General features: G+C 36.4%; 1 protein-coding gene across 1 annotated transcript in view; it reads left to right on the top strand.

The window, feature by feature from the left end:
• PTPRD (protein tyrosine phosphatase receptor type D) overlaps nt 1-21,380 on the top strand; it is a 533,426-nt gene extending 512,046 nt beyond the window's left edge. The window contains exons 30-36 of the mRNA XM_039252611.1: nt 5,943-6,228; nt 6,670-6,848; nt 7,454-7,580; nt 8,966-9,091; nt 12,537-12,691; nt 15,344-15,479; nt 17,654-21,380. Coding sequence (XP_039108542.1) covers nt 5,943-6,228; nt 6,670-6,848; nt 7,454-7,580; nt 8,966-9,091; nt 12,537-12,691; nt 15,344-15,479; nt 17,654-17,722 — 1,078 coding nt within the window. The 3' untranslated portion in view covers nt 17,723-21,380. The remainder of the gene's footprint in view (nt 1-5,942; nt 6,229-6,669; nt 6,849-7,453; nt 7,581-8,965; nt 9,092-12,536; nt 12,692-15,343; nt 15,480-17,653) is intronic.
• The last annotated feature ends 1,795 nt before the right edge of the window (nt 21,381-23,175 follow it).

The following is a 23,175-nucleotide window of genomic DNA, read 5'->3' as shown; positions in this document are numbered from 1 at the left end:
TTTTGAAGAATTTATATTAATTTAAATTGATACCTATTATGTACTGAATTATGTCCCTTAAATTGGTCTTTTGAAACTTTAACCGACCCCCTTGTAATGTGACTATATTTGGAGGTAGAGTGCTCTCTCTGTGCACATGCACAGGGCAAAGACTACATGAAGTCACAGCTAAAAGGCTGCTATCTTAAATCTAGAAGAGAGGTCTCACCAAAAACCAATCCTAATGGCACCTTAATCTTGGACTTCTGGCCTCCTAAACCATCAGAAACTAAACTCCTGTTGTTTAAGTACCCTAGCAGACTCACACAATACCTAAACGGACAAGGAATGGTTTGCTGAGTGAAGAAGGATGGAAAAACTTTCTAGAAAAGAATATCCCAAGAAAGGTTTCTGAAATAGAAAATAGCTTATGCTGTTTGAGTTAACTAAATGAAAGCCAAGGTGGCTGGAAGGCAGTGAGGGTAAAAGGGCAGGTGCCCCATATTTATTTTCCATTTTAAAGGCTATTTATAACATTTTTATCAAATACATAACTGTACTAACAGCAATTTTTTAAAATAACTGTTTGGCTTGTTTATAGTTCTCTCGTATCTCTTCACACTCTTATAAAGATACCAGTCTTGCTGGGTAAAGGCCTCACCATTATGACCTTATTTAACCTCAGTTACTTCCCTAAAAAGCCTATCACCAAATACCATCACAATAGGGGTTGAGGCTTCAACTATGGATTTCGTGGGGATCTAGTTCAGTCCATAACAGATCTCAGTTTACTTTTTTTAATGTTTATTTACTTATTTCGAGAGAGAGAGAGGCAAGCACACAAGGAAGAAGTGGTGGAAGGCAGAGAGAATCCCATGCTGGGATGCAGGGCTCTCACGAACTGTGACAGACCATGATCTGAGCCAAAATCAAGAGTTGGACACTTGACTGAGTCACCTAGGTGCCCCATAAGAGGTGTCAGTTTAAATGACACTTCCTCAACAGTGCTTGGCCAGCATGCTATACATTTACTTCATAGCAGTTGTTGGACATTTATAATTACATATTTATTCATATAATTACTATCTAATTTTCCTGCTAAACTGTAATCTCTATGAGTAAAAGATCCTGTTTACTTTGGACACTACTTCCCTGATTTCCTATCACATGGTGGGCATTCCTTAAATATTAGCCTATAGAGTCTTATGAGAATATGTAGCAAATGTGGATGGAAAAACAAAGTAATGAGCAACTTCTTGTCTATCCCTGGCTGGTGGTCATGGATGAGTTAAGAGAGTCAATAGGTGCTGCAGTGTGTAACAACCAGCTCTGCGGGAGAAAACAAACATTTGCCAATTTCCTCAGTGTAGATCCTCCCACCATGGCTGATTTCAAAGTACAAATGTGACATCTCTGAATGCAAAGCTCAGGAGAGGCTCGCATCATCCTATATTAGTTTCACCTCAAGAGCATAAATGCAAAATAATTAAGAAGCAGTGTGTTTTGAGTAAAGCCTTTATCTTTAATACATTTGTGCAAAATTTCTGAGAATTTAACAGTTGGCTTCTGTTGGCTCCAGCATACCATGGGTGGATAGTTGAATAAAGGTGTAGAAGTTGAAAGTACAGAAATTTATAATTTATTACCGTACAAGGCAGGAGGAGAAAACAGTCCAAACTGATTCTTAAATTTTAGACCTGAAAAGCAAGTAAAGAGAGAGAGGGAAGAGAAGATTTGAGCAGAGAAAATGCTGATTAATATTGGAATCTATTTATCTCTAAAGAAACTTGAGGGTGACTTGAAATACAGGTCTCCACTTAGGCTCAAACAGAAGTCTATCACTTTAGGAATCATCTGTTTGAAGATTATTGCTGAATCATGAAGAGGAATGAGAGAAATGAGGTCAGAATGTTGGGAACATTATCTACATTTTGGCGGCTGACTAAAGTATGTGAATTACAGAAAGAGATACAGATGGAAAAATTTAGAGAAGCATGAGGATTATCAGTTCAGGAATTAAACAGAAACCAAGGAAGAAAGACTTTTTAAGGAAACTGCATTCAGGATTGTTGAACACTACTAAAGGAATGTTGTAAAGGGGTGAACCACAAGAATGGCACCACTTTTTTTTTCCTGATGCAAATGGCAGAAAGCAGTATTAAGCAATGGCAGCACCATGGAATGTGCTGCTAAAGTTTAACATCTCACAGCATACATCTGAGTCCCTCTTTGGCCATTTACTATTAGCTGTGGGACTTCAAGGCAGCTCCCAAATGTTTTAAATCATAGAAGGGAAAAGGGAACTGACAAACATTTGCTGAATGCCTCCAGGGAACCAAGTACTGTGTTTGGAAGGCACTTTACTGCCATCTCATTTACCATGACAATATATGTAAAAGTAGAAAGTTCTTCATATGTAAGGTATTATTTATTGGAAATATGAGGAGAAAGGGGAGAACAGCTTGAGGGGGTAGATTAAAGCAAGATGTTGAAAGCCTAATCTTAAATGATCCTGCAGTGATTCTATCATAATTTTCTCAGCATTAACATTACCTATTCCTTTTGTCAGCTTCAGAGGTAGAATTTTAAAATGCAGTTTGTACCTACAAAGTAACGGTCTTCCTTTATGTTTTCAAAATACTTGGCATGTTTAATTCAGCTTTAAAACTTACTAAGTAATTACCTAGAGTTAATGATCACTGTCGCGATTGAAGAAAAAACAGGAAAGCAAGAAAGAGTGTAAGTGACTTTCTCAAGGACACTCAGCCATTGGTATCTGGAAAAAGTGTGTTGAACTTCATGATCTTACTTCAATCTAAGAAACCTCTTTAACATTTAAATCCTCAAGAAGTCTTCATTCTAAAGAAATAACACATAAATTAAAAGGATCCACACCTTCCCTATTTTCCATATGAATAGCAAGACTGAGCAATTAACAATATTTTGAATCTGGAGGAGAAGAAATAGGTTTTGCACAAATCATAGCCTTTCTTCTGTCTTCTTTCCCCATAGTTTGTAATTTAGACTCAGACACATACTTGATTTTTTCCCGTCAATATCTGGGGGGAAATCACATCCTTAGCATCATGAGAGGTTGCTACTGTTTGAATCTAGAGTTATTCCTACCAGTTTTCCAAGATTCTATGGTATATTTTTGTCAGAATATAGGTCCATGCATCATCCAGATGTTTGGAATGGTCTCTGATGCATATTTTGGAAAAATATCCCTGCCATTCTCTAGAACTGACTTATTTATGGCTCAGTTATAAGACTTATGGCATGGTTTCTGCTACAGAGAATTGCATGAAGTTGTATCCAAGTAGAAACAATGCACAATTAGGATAATGACAATTAAGAAAAACAACACAGAGAAAAAAGATATTACTCATGTGAGGGCTACCCTCTTTCTCCAGGTTAAGTCTTACTTAGTTTCTTTAAATTTCACTGTGATGCCAGATCAGAAGACCCAGACACAGAGGCCTCTCATAGCATTTTCCTTTCTCCCTGTTCCCTACCAAGAACTGTGGAGCAGTCTTCAGGCCTTCTCTGCATATTTCTGAATCTTTGTCAAATGTAGGCTTCCTTTCACTAACTGGAGTCCTGCTTCCTCAGTAGGCTTAACAGACATGGATGGGCTGCTCAGTATATAAAGCTTCTGGTGCCAATCACTGATTTATTTTCTTATTTCACAAACATTATTGAGCACCGACTTTATGCTTGGTTCAGGGCATAAAAAGGTAACAGAAAAGTCAGTTTGCTCTCGGGATATGCTCCATGATTTGTGGATGATGACCCTACCAGACTAGTTAATAATATGATGGGACTGAGACTATAATGGGGTGATATTTGAGACACCATTTGGTGATTAATCTACCTAGGGATTGAGGGAGTGGAGTGATGGTGAGTATCAGGGAAAACTTGCCATCCCACAGTTTTATTAGTAGAACAAACTAAATAAACGGGACTTTATGGATCTTGGTGCATCAGATTTCTAATTGTGTGCTAAAAAAAATGTCTGTCACTTCAAAGACTCTCTCTCCAAGGGTTTTTACATTACATTTCAATGTCATGTCACTTTGTGGTTAAACCTTGAATACAGTCTTAGAATAAAACTCCAGAGGTTTTCTGACTAAATACTAATAGTCATTTTTTATGTTTGACAGGACATAAAAAAATAAGCAATTTTTAAATAGTGGTCCTATTGTATTCCTGCTTACCCTAGTCTACAAACTTCAGGGCCTCTCTGTGGAAGCTAGATTTGATCTGTATTGCTTAGTAGTCAAATGAAGGTATTATTTGTTACAAAATCCTCACTTACCACCTTGTGGCCACTTGGCACTAGAGAGAAACTGCCATTTCAGTTGAGTCAGGTACCCTAGTGCTCACTAAACTCTTCCATTAGGAGTTCTGGTATATTCCTTGTACAGATGCCTCACTAGGCCAATAAAAATTTTCACATGTAACTCCCAAAGGCAACATAGGACTACAAAAGCTATTTTTTGTCTTTTGCTATTCTAGCCTCCTCAATTCCCCATCCTTCCTGTCCTTCAACTCCTGGTTCAAATGCCACATCATCCACAAAACCAAAACATCCTGGTTTTTGTTTGTTTGTTTGTTTGTTTTGTTTTCTTTTTGTCCATTAGTATAAATAGTTAAGCAACCTATTACCTCATTTATATATGTTAAGCTCTTCAAAGGAAGGGTCTAAGTCATTTTTAATGTTTTATCCCACATGTTACTTAACAAAGTACTGTTCATTGAATGAAAAGAAGGATATATTGATGAACAGATGGACAAATAAATGAACACATAGATACAAATGAGAGGAAACAGTGGCATGTAGCTAATGAAGGAGACTATATGTTGCTTAGTATCTACGGTGGTGATATATACCTATTCCTGTTAATTCATTCTTTTCCAGCCAGGTAAATATCCATGATCAGGAGGAGGAAAATAGTTTGGATTCAACCATACTTGACACTGGACTTACTCAAAAGAGTTTGATAAGAGACAAACAAGGCTTACCTAGAGATTTAAGAATACTGATGTGTTATTTTGCTAGTATTCTTTACAACACTTGAGGAAGTTCCAATGTTTCAACCACGTGACTCTGTAATCCAGTTCAGTAAATTAGATTGTCTCCTTGGAACAGCAGATCTTGTTTTGGGGTTTTGCTCACTCTCACCTTCTCTTCTTTTAATCGGGTTCCACCAACTGGAAAATGACCCACAAGTCCAGAAGTAATGGAGTTTAAAAAATGCCTCAGAGCGTCTACAATAACAAAGATTGAAGCTTCTATTTTCACACACAGAATACTTGAATTTCACCTGGAATTTCAAAAAATGTTCAACTCTGGAAAAGAAGAAAAATTTGCCTAAACTCTCTAGTGATTTTTTTTTAATTAGGAATTTATTTCCATTGAAAACTACCTGCACCTTTTTTCATGTGAAATAGCAGTTCATTTTTAATTATATATTTTCCACTAAGCTAGTTTTAGAACTTCCTGGCTTCATTTTAGAATATGAAATATTTCAAATTGAGTGATTTTCTAGATTTTATTTCACAGATTGAACTGAAATAAATGGAGAAGTTTTGCCAAAAGATATAGTCTAGTTAGTTCTTAACCAATTTATAAAATGCCTTCTAATAAAAAACAAACGTAAATGTGCTTTTTAAATAACAGTTTCAAAATTATGTCTGCTTTGTGTTACATGATCAAAGAATCGTAGTCTTTATGGATTTACATTTTGAAACCAAATTAATTATAGTTGATATTTGATTCCCTACCCTCTGGTTATTTTGACTTGATAATACTTTTTATTTTAGAGAGCTCTGAAATAATCCCAATAGCTAGTTTGAAAGAATTAATGGGTTTAAAACTTAGTTAATAAGAATGAAAAGAATTTTTTATGTGTTTGTTTCCTGGTAGATTTATTTGGACTTTCCTTTTGTTTTTCTTGTAGTGCGGGAGTTGGCCGGACTGGCTGTTTCATCGTAATAGATGCCATGTTAGAAAGAATAAAGCATGAAAAAACTGTAGATATTTATGGCCATGTAACTTTAATGAGAGCCCAGAGGAATTACATGGTTCAAACAGAAGACCAATACATCTTTATCCATGATGCACTGTTAGAAGCAGTGACTTGTGGAAATACCGAAGTGCCAGCTAGAAACTTGTATGCCTACATTCAGAAGCTGACACAAATAGAAGCAGGAGAGAATGTCACAGGAATGGAGCTTGAATTTAAGGTATGATATTGGATGTGATGTGGTAATTCAGGAGCAAGTCATTCTGGGGTTGTCTCTGAGTAGTGGCCTCACTTTCTTAACCTTTCAAATTTGTGAAGTTACAAGATTCACTTGACCTTCTCAGGTGTCTGACTATAAAACACTTTCTTTCTCTCTCCCTTTTCTCTGTCCTTTGCTTCTTAACAATACCTCAAGCTCTTTTGTACCCTAACTTAAACTGAGAGATCCCATACTCTCAAAACATATTTAAAAACTCAGTAGACTATATGGAATCATTAGGTAGAAGTGAAAAGCAAGGCAGTGTGAAGAGTCCTTTACTTTAAAATAAACAAAAGCTTTACTTTAAAGCTTTCCTCTAAAGAGGAAATCTTGGGTACATTACATCTAACCGTAGGCTAAAATTATCTTTGTCAGATTTTTTTCTTTTTTTCTATTTAACAGCGTCTAGCCAGCTCTAAAGCTCACACCTCAAGATTCATCAGTGCCAATCTTCCATGTAATAAATTCAAAAATCGCCTTGTTAATATTATGCCATATGAATCCACAAGGGTATGCCTGCAGCCTATCCGAGGAGTAGAAGGATCTGATTACATCAATGCCAGTTTTATTGATGGATACAGGTATATACTCTTGTTCCCCTGACAGTCCAAAGCCTTGATATTTACATGTGCCCCAGTTTCATAGCCAGAATGAATTTCATCTCAACTCAAAACATCTTCTTTCTGCATAGGTCAGCATCCAGTCCCTTGGTATTTGTTTTTTATTATTTTTGGTAGGAGTAAGAATAAGCAGTCATGGAGTCTTTAGTCTGGCCTTCTGCACTCTTCTTTCAGAAGCCATTTGGTGTGAAAAGAGTTAATAAAGAAGATTTATTTCATAAATTTAATAGATTATGTAAGAGTCCTTTCCACGAAATGAAGCCACACCAGTGTTTCTTAAGTGATTTGTATGATACATGAAACTGAGTTATTAGCATTGCACTAAAATTTAAATAATAATGATAAAGACATACATTGTAATATTAACAAAGCAATTTCTTTTGCAAAATTCCCCAAATGTATTAAACATTCTTATTTGATTACACAATCTTAATGGACTTTTACTGCAATTGCAATGGTAATATCTTTTCAGTTTTCATCAATGAGTTTGATGTTTACATATCATATGTGAACTTTGCATGTTCCTTGATTAATTTAACATGCTATTTTTATTCTCTGTAATTCAGACAACAGAAGGCCTACATTGCTACCCAAGGGCCCTTGGCAGAGACCACCGAAGACTTCTGGCGGATGCTTTGGGAACACAATTCCACCATCGTTGTGATGCTCACCAAACTGCGTGAGATGGGCAGAGTGAGTGTCTTCTCATAAGACATTCACCATAAAGAAATGATGATTTCTTTTCAATAACCCAAGGGCCAGCATCATTTCTTTGAAATGTGGAGTTCTCTGGTCACATTCTGGGCCATTCATTACTCTTGTGTTGGTTTTTAACTTGCAAAGCCACATCAAGTTCTTTAATTTATGTGTTTTGGAGAAAGAGCTAGTATTTTGTTTCCAGTGAAGCATAATCATAGGAGCAAATAAGCGGATGCCCTTGTTTGACATAGGTCCTCATTCTCTGCAGTCTTTTTTCTTTTCACTCTGGACAAGCTGGAGTTTCATGAACAAATATGCCCTAATTTCTCACTTCTCAAGGAAGACCTTGACTTCCTTACATCTGTGAAGCAAATTCTTACTTTCCAACCCTCTACCCTATGTTGAATAGTTACATACTTTTTCCAAGGATATAATCTGGTAATCTCAGTTCTACTTTTTAAAAATGACTATTCTGAAAAATACATAAAAGAGTATGAGGGGCACTTGGGTGGCTCAGTTGATTAAGTGCCTGATTCTTGATTTCCACTCAGGTCATGCATGATCTCACAGTTATGGGATCAAGCCCCCATCAGCCTCTCTTTCTCTCTCTCTCTCTCTCTCTCTCTCTCTCTCTCTTTCTCTCTTTCTCTCTTTCTCTCATAAAATAATATAAGTAGTATTAGAAATGCCTAAGGAACTACCACTTAGATTCAATAGATACAGCATTTTGCTATATTTGCTTAAGATACTTTCTTTCTCTCTTCTTTGTATAAATTAAATGGTAGAGATGTATCTGAAACCCATCACTTAAATCCCATAAAGAGAGCCTAAAAATGCCAAACTTAGAAAGTAACTTGACTATTCTGACTCTTGAGAGTTGACACTGGACAATTCAGCCAAATCATTAAAACTACCTGGTCTCCAGTTTCCTCAGCTGACTAGACCAGATCAATATAGAAGTTTCTTTCTGCATTCACACTTGATAGTTCATTTTATTCCATAACACAATGATACAAGTCTACTCTGGTGGTGCAATGCATGATTAATAGGGCCAGCATTATATCCAAGAACTGATGTCAATATTTGGAGAACTTGTAGGTATGAAGATACTTACCCTATCAAAGTATCCATGTGATATGTATTAATAACCTACTGTATGCCAATTCTGTGTTTGGTGCCATGGGCAAATATTAAACCACATGATTTCCCTCTTCTCAGGGAATTTATGACTTCAAAGAGAAAAATGCATCACATGCAACTGGAATGGCCTTGAATGTTGAACTTTTTTAATGAGGGAAATAAATATGTAGATTGATAGATGATAGATGATATTTTATTTGTACTTTGTATAATTTGACACTAATCCTCTCTCCTTTTAGGAGAAATGTCACCAATACTGGCCAGCAGAACGATCTGCAAGATACCAGTACTTTGTTGTAGATCCCATGGCAGAGTACAACATGCCACAATATATCCTAAGAGAATTCAAGGTTACAGATGCCAGGGTAAGTTGGCACAATCGTATGCTCTTAACCATTGGCTGAAAAGCAGTCCAAAATACATTTCTGGGGGGATGCCTGCATGACTCAGCTGGTTAAGTGTCCAACTCTTGATTTCATCTCAGGTCATGATCTCATGAGTTGCTGAGATCGAGCCCCACATTGGGCTCTGTGCTGTCAGCACAGAGCCTGCTTGGGATGCTTTCTCTTCTTCTCTCTCTGCCCATGCATGTGCTCTTTCTCAAAATAAATAAGTATCTCTGGAGAAATATCTGCCAAGTGGCCATACTCTCCCAAAGTACTAACTGATCTTGGATGACTGCTTTGTTTTTTAATATAAGAGTAACTTTTCCTCTGTCTGGCAAGTATCCTCACATCCAGGCTTGGCTTCCATTCAAATGTAACATCTGGCAGCCCAACTTTGGGGATACACTTGGTGAGTGTGTACCCTGGGAAGCATTTACTGATTGGTTGGCTGTGCTTACATTCACTTTCTCAGATCATTTTCTTTGGAGCTCTTTTGACTTCTTCATTACTTGAGGCTGTAAATATGTTGTTGTTTTGCAAAGCCCTTTAGGTCATGTGGGCTTAGAGGTTAATTTGGTATGATTTTAAACCTGCAGAGCAAATGGCATTCTTTAGAAGACTCTGATAAGCTTTGCACATTCTAATTTGATTCCTGGCATGGTTTATTCCTCAGTGTGATAATGTGTCTGTCCATGAGAGCCGTGCACCCATGACCCTTGTTGGCTAATTTTCATTCTGCATGTCTTATCTAGATTGCTGAGTCCAAGGTTCAGCCTTGATGTAAGATGTTCTATGCATAAACTTTAATATCCTTGCCTTTGGCCACTTTCAAACCATGATTACAAACATATCTTAGGAGAGAGCAGGGTCAGTCCAAAGCCTTGCTATGTTTTTGGAACTGTCACAGTAGGTGGGCTGAATAAAACTCCTGGATAGAGCTATTTACTTGATCCACTGTTTTTTCTGGAAAGCAGCTTTCCCAACCAATACTCATGTTTAGAGATTGTCTGCTAATCCCCAAAGCTGTGTCCTGGCTGTTGGCCTAAAGTGAAGGAGAAATTGGTTAGCAGGCTAGTTGGCCCAGGTGACAGACCTGTTAATCCCAGAAAGTCTGAAATCTTAACTACTCTAAAGGTGACTATACTCAAGATAGCAGTTAAGTCCATAGGTTGAAGTTTTTTTTTTTTTTTTAATGTTTATTTATTTCTAGGAGACAGAGAGAGAGACAGCATGAGCAGGGGAGGGTCAGAGAGAGAGGGAGTCACAGACTGAAACAGGCTCCAGGCTCTGAGCTGGCAGTCAGCACAGAGCCCGACGCAGGGCTCGAACCCATGAACCGTGAGATCATGACCTAAGCGAAAGTCGGACGCTTAACAAACTAAGCCACCCAGGCACCCCATAGGTTGAAGTTTTTTAAGTTGCCCAAGTATGCATGTTTTGGTGACCCACTCCATTGTCTAAAATACATACGTACATACATACATACATACATACATACAAACATACATACAATGTGCCCTTCAGAATTTGAAGGTAGATATGTGAGTGAAAACCTTAAGTACATTCCAAGCAAACTCACCAACCATTTCTGATTGTAAAGACTGGTGGTCAGGCCCTGCAAATAGCAGGCACACCTTCTTTACTACTCCTCCCTTGCCCAATTAAATCTGATCACAAAAAGCAGAAGAAATATTAAAGTAAGAATTTGTTCAAATTCTGGTTTTTTTTAAAGGCTCCCTATGATTTTATAATTTTCTTAGCTGCCATAGCATTTGCTGTTTGTGCTCCTCGTGTGTTTCTAATCTGAACTTAGCGGTTTAGAGAGTGAGTTGGCACTTGGAAGACAGTATTGTTAAACAGGTAACCTTTAAATGGAGTCAGCTGGTCTCTCCTCCAAATAGTAAGGGTTTGTGCACATGACCTCTTCTTGCTGCTAAAAGCAACTGTAGTCAGAAATGAAATCCCCAGGATACTTAGAGGAGGAAAAATCTGCATTACCTAGCCTTTGGCTTCCTTCCTGTGCTTCCCAAACCTTTTCCAGAAACAGAGGGAAGTAAATCATGCTCCCATGGTTACCATCCATAAGTTAGTTATGGGGCCAAGCAGTTATTTTCATATTCTTCCATTCCCAAAAAGTTAATGTGATCTTCCTATTTTATCAAATGATGACAGTCAGGAATACATCCTTTTCCTGTGGAAAACACAAGACTAGTTGATGTGTGCCAATCTCAAGCTAAGCCATCCCCTCCTCTCAATCTGACTGAATGAGAAAGATTGGGTCTCTGTCTGTTTAACCGGAACCTTGGAAACATGCACACCCATGTCCAAAGCCTTTTAAAGGGGAAAGTGGTGTTGCAAAAATGGAAAGGAGGAACAAATTGAAGCCTCAACTGGGAGCAGAGCCTCTGCAAATGGGATCAGTCTTTCCAAGCTTGGGATTTGGATTCTCTCCCTCTCAGTGGATTCAGAGAAGAAAGTCGATGGACATAATTCTTATTCCTACAATTAAAAAAAAAAGGTCTCTTCTGTTTTTGTTATGCTTCTGAAAATACTGTTCTAGAAGGAATCAGAAGCACATTAGTAGCTCTTTCTCAAATCATTTATACTTCATGAGTCAGAGCAGTTTTGCTTAATCACTTTAAAGATTGCTCTTATATCCAGCTTGTTTTCTTTCCATTGGTCTGTCTGTTAAAGCCCACCACAGTGCCTAATTCTTGTGGTCAGCCAAAAGAGCCTTTTTTCAGAATGGAGTGTTTATTTGCTAATAATCTCTTTTCTCTCCTTGAGGGACATTTTACTTCCTTCCCACACAACAGCATAGTTGCATAACACATGCTATGTACCACCATGGCTAGAAATTGTATGCCTCTGAGCCATGTGGGGCATCCAGGTTAACAGTTACCCAGTTGGTGTCAGATCCATTCAGTGTCACTATTTGTTATTTGACAATGCTAAATATAAGGAAGTACAGCAGATGGGAAGTTATCATAACAATAGCAAAATCTCTGGTCTGGATGACATGCCTAGATGCTCTTTTCAATATTAAGTTATTGATTTCTGAAATTTTTGAAATAGAGTATGTATGTTCCACCTTGGTTTTGAAGGCAAGTATTGGATCATGGAAGCATTTACTAATATGGGAATTAAATGGCTTTTTACAAGAACCCAGATTTTTACTTGGGCATTGCCAGATTGAAATTGCAATTTAAATATATGTAAATATAGACAGTGTTAATAACAGTAAGATACACACGTGACTAAATTTCTAGTTAAACATTTTTCTAACTCCTCCCCCTCCTCCCACCTCTTTTTTTTTTTTTTTTTCTTTCTGGAAAAAAATCATTCCTGCTGCTGTGGTCTGTACACTGGCTGGATCTTCCTGGCATCCTCCTCTGTGGCGGGGTACGTGGCTTTCTTTGTAAAGGACGGACAGTCCCGAACAGTGAGGCAGTTTCAGTTCACTGACTGGCCAGAGCAAGGAGTGCCAAAGTCTGGAGAAGGATTTATTGACTTCATTGGCCAAGTACATAAAACAAAAGAGCAGTTTGGCCAAGATGGGCCCATTTCAGTCCATTGCAGGTAAGCTAAGCATCAAGAATGATGAGTTTCCATTTCTGATGAGTGTGATAATAACTATAAAAATGTGCCTTGTTGTCTATTCGTTGTCAGTACAAGCTTATTTCAGTGAATCAGCATAATTGAGACTTTATTCTCAGAAATATGTTGTAAAATCTAAAGCAAGGTCTCATTTCTCTGTCTTTCCAAAAAGAAAAAAAAAATGAAAGTAACAAGAAGTAAGATTTTTATCCCCAAATTTTACATCTTGTGACAAAGACCAAACTGTGTTTTCCCTTGCCTAGTTTACCTTAGCAGGAATTGTTGGCATGTCCCTTCATGATAATTTGTTCAGTTAATCATTTCTTACTTGTTTTACTTCCACAGGATTACACTGATAACTATCCTTCTCTATCTCCTGTGTTTGTCTTTTTAGGAAAATCATAAATAGTTATCAAGCCTTAATGATAATACTAATTCTTGCCAGTCAGTAAATGATTAGAATGGTACCTCAGTTAAAATTGCAGTTTGCTTGAAAATTGTTGCTATACCAGAAAATGAAGTACCTTCAAGTTAATTATGTTCAATAGTTTCCATGGCATTTTATAATTCAAGTCATTGAAGTTAATAGAAATAGCAAGTAAACGGTTCAGAAAGGACACTCACCATAAATTTAGTGCTTTTGGAAGTTGTTATCCAGAAACCTTCTGATGAAAGGAATTCACCTAATTTTACTTAAACAAATATATTTTCAGATTCTGGCAATTTAAAGTCTCAGTTTCTAATCTCTTTATTTTTTTATTGTAAAAATCTATTTTGCTTAAAAAAATGGTAGATAACAACATATGGACCCCAATATTCAGACAGAGTGGATAGTATAGATTGTACTTAAATTAACTGAGTATTCCCCTTAACTTTCTATGTAAGTTGCCCAAATGCCAATTCAAACTTTTCTAGTATAAGCTATGACAAAGGATATATTTGATGTATATTTTTAACTTTAGACATTGCCATAAGGTTAAGTGTATAAATGTGTGTTACTTCCTATTGCTTTTGCCATCACAAAATGATTTAAATACTTATTTAGTATAAGGAGTTTACTTATGACCTGTTATTCATATACATATATGTATATATATATAACTAATGTCTATATATATATATAGTCTATATATAGTATATATATATATATATATATATGACTGCTAGATATTTTCTCTTATCTAGGAACATCCTTAAAATACTATGTACCTCACTTACAACTTATTAAACTTGCATTATGAAGTCATTAAGTTCAGAAGTTGTTATTTTATTGAAAGCACCTAGTAGAAATCCAGAGATCCTATATTTTGATACATTCAAGCAATCAAATCAAGGTTAAATAGACTCTGGAATACCTGGACCATTCAGGAAAAAAAAAATCATAAATCACAGCCTCTCAAGAGTAAGAGAGACTTTCAAGGTTGAAAGGGGGTTGAAAGGGACCTTCAAGGTCATTTACTCTTAACAGAGAACCTTGACTGCTCCTGGACACCTTCACCCACTTTGTAAAGACTGCCCATGGATTTTAAAGCTGTACTTAACAATTCTGTTTGGGCTCTTTAGAAAACCCAGTTTATAAAGGGACACACTATTTATATATGCCTGTCAGCTACATCCCCAAGTAAATGAATCCATCCATTTTCTACAGCCTGTACCCAAGCATTACACATGCCGTTTAATTAGGATCCAAAAATGTAGGGATTTTTCAGATTATTCACTCTTCTCCTCATTACCTAAACCTCCAGATGCTTTCCTACTTTTTAAGAGCACAAAAGCTATGAATTAATTTTCTTCTCTTGCTGCAGTGAACATTCTGTAATTATCTTAAAACAACAAAGAAAACAAACTCAAAACCTTGCTAATGTGGTAGAAAGAATCCCAGTGTTTTAGCTCCTGAACACCTAAAACTTGTAGATAAACATATAGCTTATTTTTAAGGTTATAGACCCCCTTGAGAATCTGTTAAAGTTCTAATTTTCAGCATAAAGAACAAATATATATATACATTTACACCATCTGAACATGTAAGACATTCACCAACCCTTCTAAAGACTGAATAAGAATCTCATCTTAAAAAAAAAAAAAACAGGATCTGTTTTCTCAAATTGAAACTAATGTCTAAATTTGAATACTCTATATGCCTTCTTATTTATTGACATGTCTAAGTGATGGAATATCCTGCATAGATTGTAAGTTACTACAAGAAGTAAATAATACACTAGAAAAATTGAAGTTTATCTTACCTTATCACAATTATTTCATACTTTAAAAAATATTAAGCAAGCAAGTTCTACAATTTCAGTATCTGCATGAAGAATATTAACCTACATTTGATTTACCTTTCCCTGCATCTATTATTTTGCAATATTTGTGTTTCCTTCCTCTTACCAAAATGGAGTGTAATCCCAGTTGAAAAGCCATTGTGTTATGTAGGACTTAATTACTCTATATTCATTCTCACATTTTACCATGACACATTATCCTAAGGGTAGTCCTTTTGTGAATGCAACACCACATTTTCCTAACCATTGGTGTGGAGGAAACTGTTCTTATATGGAAGCAAGTGCTTCCAAGCAAATGTGGTAAAGACTATGAGCGTCGCATCCGGTAATGCCATCTTTGTCATTATGACAGTGCGGGCGTTGGAAGAACTGGAGTCTTCATAACACTAAGCATTGTTTTGGAAAGAATGAGATATGAAGGTGTTGTAGATATCTTCCAGACTGTCAAAATGTTAAGAACACAACGACCAGCCATGGTACAGACAGAGGTGAGAAAAATCTCCATGAGTTTGTCACATCTCAAGAGCCAAATACGTTTTATTAGCCAGGACCTCGTAGAGTCCAGAGACTCTCAACACCAAAGCAAAATACAGGAAAATACTGTAGGAAAAGCATCCAGTCATTTAGTACTTTTTGAACATTTTTCCCCTCTCTATATGGGAGTGACACTGAATATTTTACAGTTGTTTTGCATGTTTGATTATGTATTGGGTTTAACCATGACAAATTGTTACTGTTTGACCATTTTTGCACTATAAAAATGGCAATTTTATATATAAAGCAGAGTGCCTGATGCAGAGCAGACCCTCAATCCATTTTACTTCTCTACTCTCCTAATGGTCACTTTACATATTTGGATCCTGGATAGGCCCTAGAGACATTAATACTCCATATTCTGTCCTAAATTTTTTTAGAATAATATGAATTTGTGATATAGCCAGTCTGGCCTATTGACTTTATTTCTAATGAGTGAGTGTTTCTTTTCCTCAAAAGGCCACCAAATTATACAATTTATATGTATTCCTAAATTCATTACCTGCGATATCTTCCAAATTGTGATCTCAGAATAGTACAAGCATTTGGCTTGCACTGCCCAAAGCATGATGTCGGCCTGACAAACTTAATGGGTGCTGGGGGTAGAAGAGGGAAATTGGATGTTTAAAAACCCTTTAACACTTAGCCAAGCAGCTTACTGTGACAACATAGGAAAGCAAACTCCATTTATTTTGCATTACCATTTTTATTGTAAAAAAATGCACATTTAAGCAAAATAGAAACTATCTACTTTCAGCCCCATTGGCTACTAAAAATAAGTTTCTTTTATGGCAAAAATTCTACTTTTTCTATCTCTCCAACAATGCCCCAACTTATTCCAATATGACAGTGTTCTTCCCTACCTGAAAAAAGACATATTTCAAGTTATATTATTTTAATGTGGGCCTTTCCAGAACAGATAACTAGCAATCACACTGAATTAGGCCAAATGACATGGGTATTTTTTTATACAGGCAGCCAGTCTTGATGGCATTTTCAGGGGATGAAAAGCTTAAAAGTTCAGAGCCCTCTGTAAATGGCTCTACTGTTCCTCACCCCTACTTAAATAAGAACATCAGAAACAGTGGTGGGTAATTGTGATTGCAGGTACTAAGGTCTACTATCTGATACAATTTTTTATTCAAATTATTTTTCAATAGTCCAGAAGATAAATGAATCTAGATTTTCCTCAGGACAACATGTGTCTGAATTAGCCTAAAGAGAGGCAAATACGTAAACTTGAGATTAAGTTATCACAAACAAGCAGATAGTTGTAAAAGACAACAGTGGTATAGTCACATGTTCAGTGGTGGTAATTGTTTGCTACTGCTTGGAGAACAGCTCACACTTGTCTGGAAGATAATGTTCACTCCAGCTGTCACTACTTCATAATTAGGAGACCATTTTAGTCAAATTGATTGGTGAAGTGAACAAACATCCTATGTGGCTGATCATTCTTTGCTCACTAAAGCATATTGATCATTGGAATGAATTAATTGATAAGAGAAGTAATTTTGCCCCCATCCAGATGTAACTGTTTTTGAAATTTCACTTTCATCTTTCTTTTCTTTTCTTTCCTTTTTTTTTTTGCATGAAAGTCATTTTAACACCGTGGTTAGAGGGTTTTATTCTAGGACACACACATTATACTGAGATAAAAAAATCAAGATCTGACTTTTTTGAAAACCATAGTTCCTTCCTACTTCACTACCTTATGTCAATACATCTGAACCTCTGGGGCTGTAAGTCACTTCCTGTCATGGTCAAGTTTCATCTCCTTTATGAAGCTTTCAATATTTTTCACAGTTCCCAGGTGCAAACATGACTTGGCTGAAAGTCGTTTTCGTTTTTTGTTGTTGTTTTGGTTTGTTTTTTTCTTAATTTATTGTCAAGTTGGTTTCCATATAACACCCAGTGCTCATCCCAACAAATGCCCTCCTCCATGCCCATCACCCCCCTTCCCCTACCCCCATCAGCCCTCAGCTTGTTCTCAGCATTCAAGAGTCTCACATGGTTTGCCTCCCTTCCTCTCTGCAATGATTTTTCCCCTTCTTCTCCCCCATCTTTCTATTAAAATGTACTCATGGCCCCTTGTCCTGTTTCTTCCAACACGCTTGATCTCCTTCAGGACCAGTACCAGTTCTGCTACCGGGCCGCACTGGAGTACCTGGGCAGCTTTGATCACTATGCAACGTAGAAACCCCTGACCCCCTTTGGGTTCTTACTGCAGGCCCTTCAGTATCCACGGAGTCTCTTCTGAGCCATACAGGGCACTCGAGAAGTCCTTCTTAACTTCTAGCTAACTACCACTTAGTGGAACTATTAAAAACAAGACAAAATAAAAACAAACTCTTCTGGGTGGACCAAGAATTCACAGTTTAATAATCTAACCTGAAAAATAATAAAGAGAATCCTGACTGACGAGGCATCTGAAGGATTTTATTTACAGATACCTCAAGGATTCAAAATAAAGGGAAGAAGAAATCACAGCAAAGAACCATCATCTTGTCCAGGATTGCTTGTTAGGTGTGAGGAGAAATTGCCAGAGTCCTGCAGTTCAGTGCAAGATGTTTGCTGGTGTGGCTTCTCATATGATAAAATGGACTCTGCTGCGACATCGCCCCTTCCCACCATACTGCTCATAATAACATTTCAGGGGGAATGGGGGGAAATGTTCAAAAGAAAGTCTTTGATTTAGTTTTTTAGTATTGTAAAGATACTGCTGACCTGTGCTTCATTTTTAACTGTGTAAACTTTTTTTTAATGAAATGTATCATTCGATAAAGTGAATTTTAAAAAGTTACATAACTCTTCATTTTTTATTTCCAAATTGTAGGTTTTTTTAAGCTGTAGAACTGTTATCTGTAATATCTTGCTGTAGAAATATCAAATAATTTGAACATTTGCACATTTTTGTGCAATATTCTTAATCTACAGTATTGGTCTTGTCAGATTACTTTTACACTTCTGTTCAGTTTTGGTTGGTGAGAAAGTACCCATTCTTTTCATAGTCAAAAAGAACTTTGTTTTGTTTTGTTTTGTTTTTGGAATCAACAGGGAGGCGCAAAGTATAAAGTTGCTGCTAACATATATACATATATATCCATATTTTACAGGGGTGTCTATGTATATATAAACAGTGTGTCCACACAAAAAGATAGATACAGATATCATTCAGCTCTTCCATGATTTCATTTTGTTTTTGTATGTTTTTGTTTTGTTTTGTTTTGTTTTCTGGGGCTTTTTTTAGGTAGAAAAGCTATTATAAACATCTTTCTCAATTTATTAATTTTACGACATATGGGTATTTCTTAATTTCATAAAATTTTAATTTTAAGGGAAATGAGGAATGCACATCAGTGATTGTCAAGCCTCACCCCCTAATTTACTATCCAGTCTCCCCCCACCCACCTACTCATATTCACAGATATCCTTTTGTTAGCCAGGCTTCCAACAAACTTCAATATTTCTAACACTCTAGTGCAATAAAAAATATTAAATATCTAAGAGGTGTGCATGTGGGAAAGGTCAGTGCATATCCCTTTAGGAGGGGAGAATGTTGTAATATATCAGCTATCAAGTTGTTTAAAAAACAATGTATTCAATCGTGTATTGTCTATAGTATGTGCTATGAAACTTGCATTTATGATATGTAACAGGGGCAAAGCCAAACTCATGTTACTCTGTTCAGTCAGAAACATTTTGTGGCATATAGCACTCCTGGGAAGTGCTGTCCTTCATTTTCTTTTGGTTTTAGTTATGCATTTAGAGTGCCTTATAATTGATGCCTATTTTAATAGCATTTCTTTTTAGCTTTTGGTTCCTATTTTCATTAGTTGTTCATATATGTTATTCTTCCAATTAAAGAATTATCTGTTTACCACATGTACAAAAACTCTTTGAATAATATGCATTCCTAGTTTTCAACTAAGTCGGGGATGTTAGTGATTGTACCAGCCCAAAGCACTTGGATAATCAGGGCCCTTCCTTTCATGATTGCCAACATCAGGAAAAGCTACTTGTTTTACTTAGCGTCCTTTCCAAATCTGTTCTGGAACATGCAGTAACTGCACAAAACTTATTTTAGTGACAAATATCTCTTTGTCAACTCTGGAATATGCTTACTAGTCCATTAAGATTTTTCTAAAAAGTGAAATTGAACAACAATTTATTTTCCAATATAATTACAAATTTTCCAACATAATTGCTATAGGAAGCCATGGATAATGGCATAAGTATGCCATATCTTATATGATTTTAAAGAACCCTAAAAATATCCAAGGAACTCTTAAAGAGTTTTGGTATAGAGTATTTTGGATTAATTTTAGCTTCATTCGATGTTCAGCATACAAGGATTTTTGTTTTCCACATTTTACCATTACTAGTAGATTGAAATCCAAGAGACCAAACACGTGCAAGCATCTTATTAGAGCACTTTTGTATAAAAAAATAAAAAGAAAGAAAAAAAAGGAAAAAATATATAATACTAAAAAAAAAGTATCTAGAAGGCTACCTCAGAATGAGACTCTCTAACCTACATCAGAACCAGAGAAGAATGTGCACTATGTGGATCTGTTGTTGTTTTCTTTTACTTTGTATCTTTTGGAGATTTATCCAAGTGCCAGATTACTGAGTGCTGTGATTTTCATTTAGTGAAACAAAGGGGGTCAGACAGACTTGCAGACATGCCACGTTAGACGTGTAGAATATGATGGTGTCTAATACACACTAGAAAGACTGGCCAGTGAGCAGTTTCTCTCCCTGAAGCAAAAACTGTCCATTTGGCAACGGGAAAGAGGAGAAAAATCACAAGAAGAAAATTCATGGTATGCATACCACACAAACGAGGCAGAGACTATCTAGGTATCTTACTGTTTAGGCGCTGTTCCAAGAACTAACTCCCTTACTGTCATTGATGTGCATTCCACTCTGTGCAGGCATTCTAGTTTGATTTTCCCAGGTAAACATCTTTATCTACCATTGCCGTAAACTTTCAAGTTTCCAATTATTTTCATCATCATAACCAGTACGGTGCTATTATTTACCTATGTACGTGTAGTTATGTATAATTTTGTAATTAGTTACAATGGTAAAAAAAAAATCAAAATATATAAAAAGTGATTTGTACAGAACTTTATTTTAGCTCTTTTTTAAAAATGATTTGCATGGTTAGACAACGGCAAGGACAGCCAGGGGAGGGAAGGGCCTCTAGGGAACTTTGCACTTTCTATACCTTTGTACTATGCACTGCCCTATTGATTCTACACCCAATAATGTTATTACTTGAACCCATCTGTAAGAAACTGCTTCAGAAATTCATTATTGTGTATGTAAATAACACAACATAGACACAGGAAGGGAAAAATTCTTCAGTAATGTAGAGATTTTTTTCTTCCCTGTTTATTTTTGGGTTTGCTTTGTTTTAGTCCCTCCTTTTTATTTTTAATTCCCTTTTCTGTTTCCTTTATGGCTTTTGGTTTCCTTTGGGTTATGGGTGCCCTGATACTCCAGCAGAGATCAGAAGGCTACAGATCCATCCTATCCATCTGTTATGTGGCTTTGCCATTCAAGCTTGGAGTGTCTTTACAAAGATAATAACACTTGTGTTCTTTGCTCTCGTTTTGGATGCATAGACTGAAAATTTAAAAAAAATAACTTGTAAAATGGCTTGTTAAAAAATACAATTACCTCTAATTAGTAGTACGCGTAAATGTTTTACAGAATGAAAGGCGTGCTTTTTATTTTCTTACTTCGTTACATTGGTGGCGAAAGAAGTCTGTATGAAAATCAGTTCTTTGCTGACACAAGTTCCATTTGTTACAAATGAATTCTAATAAAAATGTCAGTGTTATGCAGCCCTGGCCTTTGCTTTTGTCCACTCAGGTGCTTTGTTTTTGAACTGAGCATATATATCCCCTTTTCTTCTCTGGTTATCTGGTAAGTCCCTTTGTACTAATAGTAATTCAGTTTACCAAGAGGCTATTACCTACAGGTACCTGCCTTGAGGTGAGTGCCTTTCACTGGTAAACAAAGTGAGGGTTAGAAAAATAGTTTGCTCAAGTTCATACAGGAAAAAGGAGGTGCTTGGTATCATTCAAAATAGAGCTCATGGGCAATCTTTAACTCTGTAGATGACTACTTTGTAAATTTAAGTGATTTCAGCATGTAAGTATTACGTTGAAACAACAGGTATCTTTCAAACACATAAAATTAGCCCCATAATGTTAACTTCCCAAGCTTTTTGGAAAACTTCTTAAGTTTTCAAGAAAATGCTTGGCCTGAATTTTTTTTTCAGTCATTCAATTTTAAGGGTCAGAACTACTATTCTAGGCTCTGGGGATGCATATGGATAAATAAGATGCTGCTGCTTGCACAGAGACTACAGTCTAGGAAGAGAGGCTGGCATTAAATAAATAATAAAAATACACTCTGACAAATGTTATGAAGGAAAGTACAGGATCCTTGAAGTTAGGACTTTGTGAGGGACAGAAAGTCTGACTTCTCTTGGCTTACAAGGAAAGGGAATAGTGAATAAGCTCCTAGTTAAAGAGTAGGAATACATTCTTAATTATTAGGCACAGCTGCATTTGGGGCTCAGATGATGTCTCCCAGCCTGGTTTTGACTTTCTTAGTGTCAGTTTTAAGCAACCTTTGTGGTACCCGAAAGCTTCACCACAAGCGGAGCAAGTGGAAGAATTTACTTTCCCAGCAGCACATATAGAAGTTTTTGAATAGAATGGATGTTTCTTGGCCCTCAGTGATGTGACTAGGGTTAAGTGATCATCTCAAGAGCACAGTTATGGATAGGAGAATGTGCTCATCCAGTTGTCAAAGGAGGGTTTACGCTGGCTGTCACCTTGCCAAATACAAATGAATATGGTGGGACCAACAACTCACTGCAAGTCAAACTGATGAGTTAAGGTAAGGCAAAGCACAGGTATGTTCAGTATTATTAAAACTAGTTGGTTGCCAAGGAAATGAAGAATAAAACAATCCATTACCTATATATTATTTTTGGAAATCCTGATAGTAAATAGACAACTAGAGTCTTTTTTTTCTCCTTCATTTTTTCTCTCCACATAATTGGCTTTTAATTTACAGGTTTGATCACCCTGTTGTTTGATTGTGTAAGTACACAATCTTTGACCAGAAAACAGAAAAAGTTCAAGGTGAATTGGATTTGTAATTTGAATCACTGTGATGCCTTATTTTATCCAGATGTCTGAATAGAATGCCAAAGACGACAAAACACCTAATTTCACACACAAACACACATGCAGATATTATTAGTTAATAATAATTTACTAAAAAAAAAAAAACATGGAGACAAATCAAAGTGAACACATAGTGATCCAATATCTTTGGGATGCAGCAAAAGCAGTTCTAAGAGGGAAGTTTATAGCAATACAATATTACCTCAAGAAGGTAGAAAAATCTGAAACAACCTAAATTTAGATCCAAAGGATCTAGGAAAAGAATAACAAAGTCCAAAGGCAGTAGAAGGAAACAAATAAAGATAGGAGCAGAAATAAAGATGAGAGAGAAAGAGAGAGAGAGAGAGAGACCAGATCTTTGAAAAGTTAAACAAAATTTATAAACTGTTGGCTAGACTCATCAATAAAAAGAGAGATAGGACTCAAAGTCAGAAAT

The sequence above is a fragment of the Hyaena hyaena genome, unplaced genomic scaffold (genome assembly GCF_003009895.1).
Source record: "Hyaena hyaena isolate Hyena2069 unplaced genomic scaffold, ASM300989v1 scaffold_422, whole genome shotgun sequence".
Classification (NCBI taxonomy): domain Eukaryota; kingdom Metazoa; phylum Chordata; class Mammalia; order Carnivora; family Hyaenidae; genus Hyaena; species Hyaena hyaena.
The sequence above is the reverse complement of the archived record's forward strand: the minus strand, read 5'-3'. Positions and strand labels throughout refer to the sequence as shown.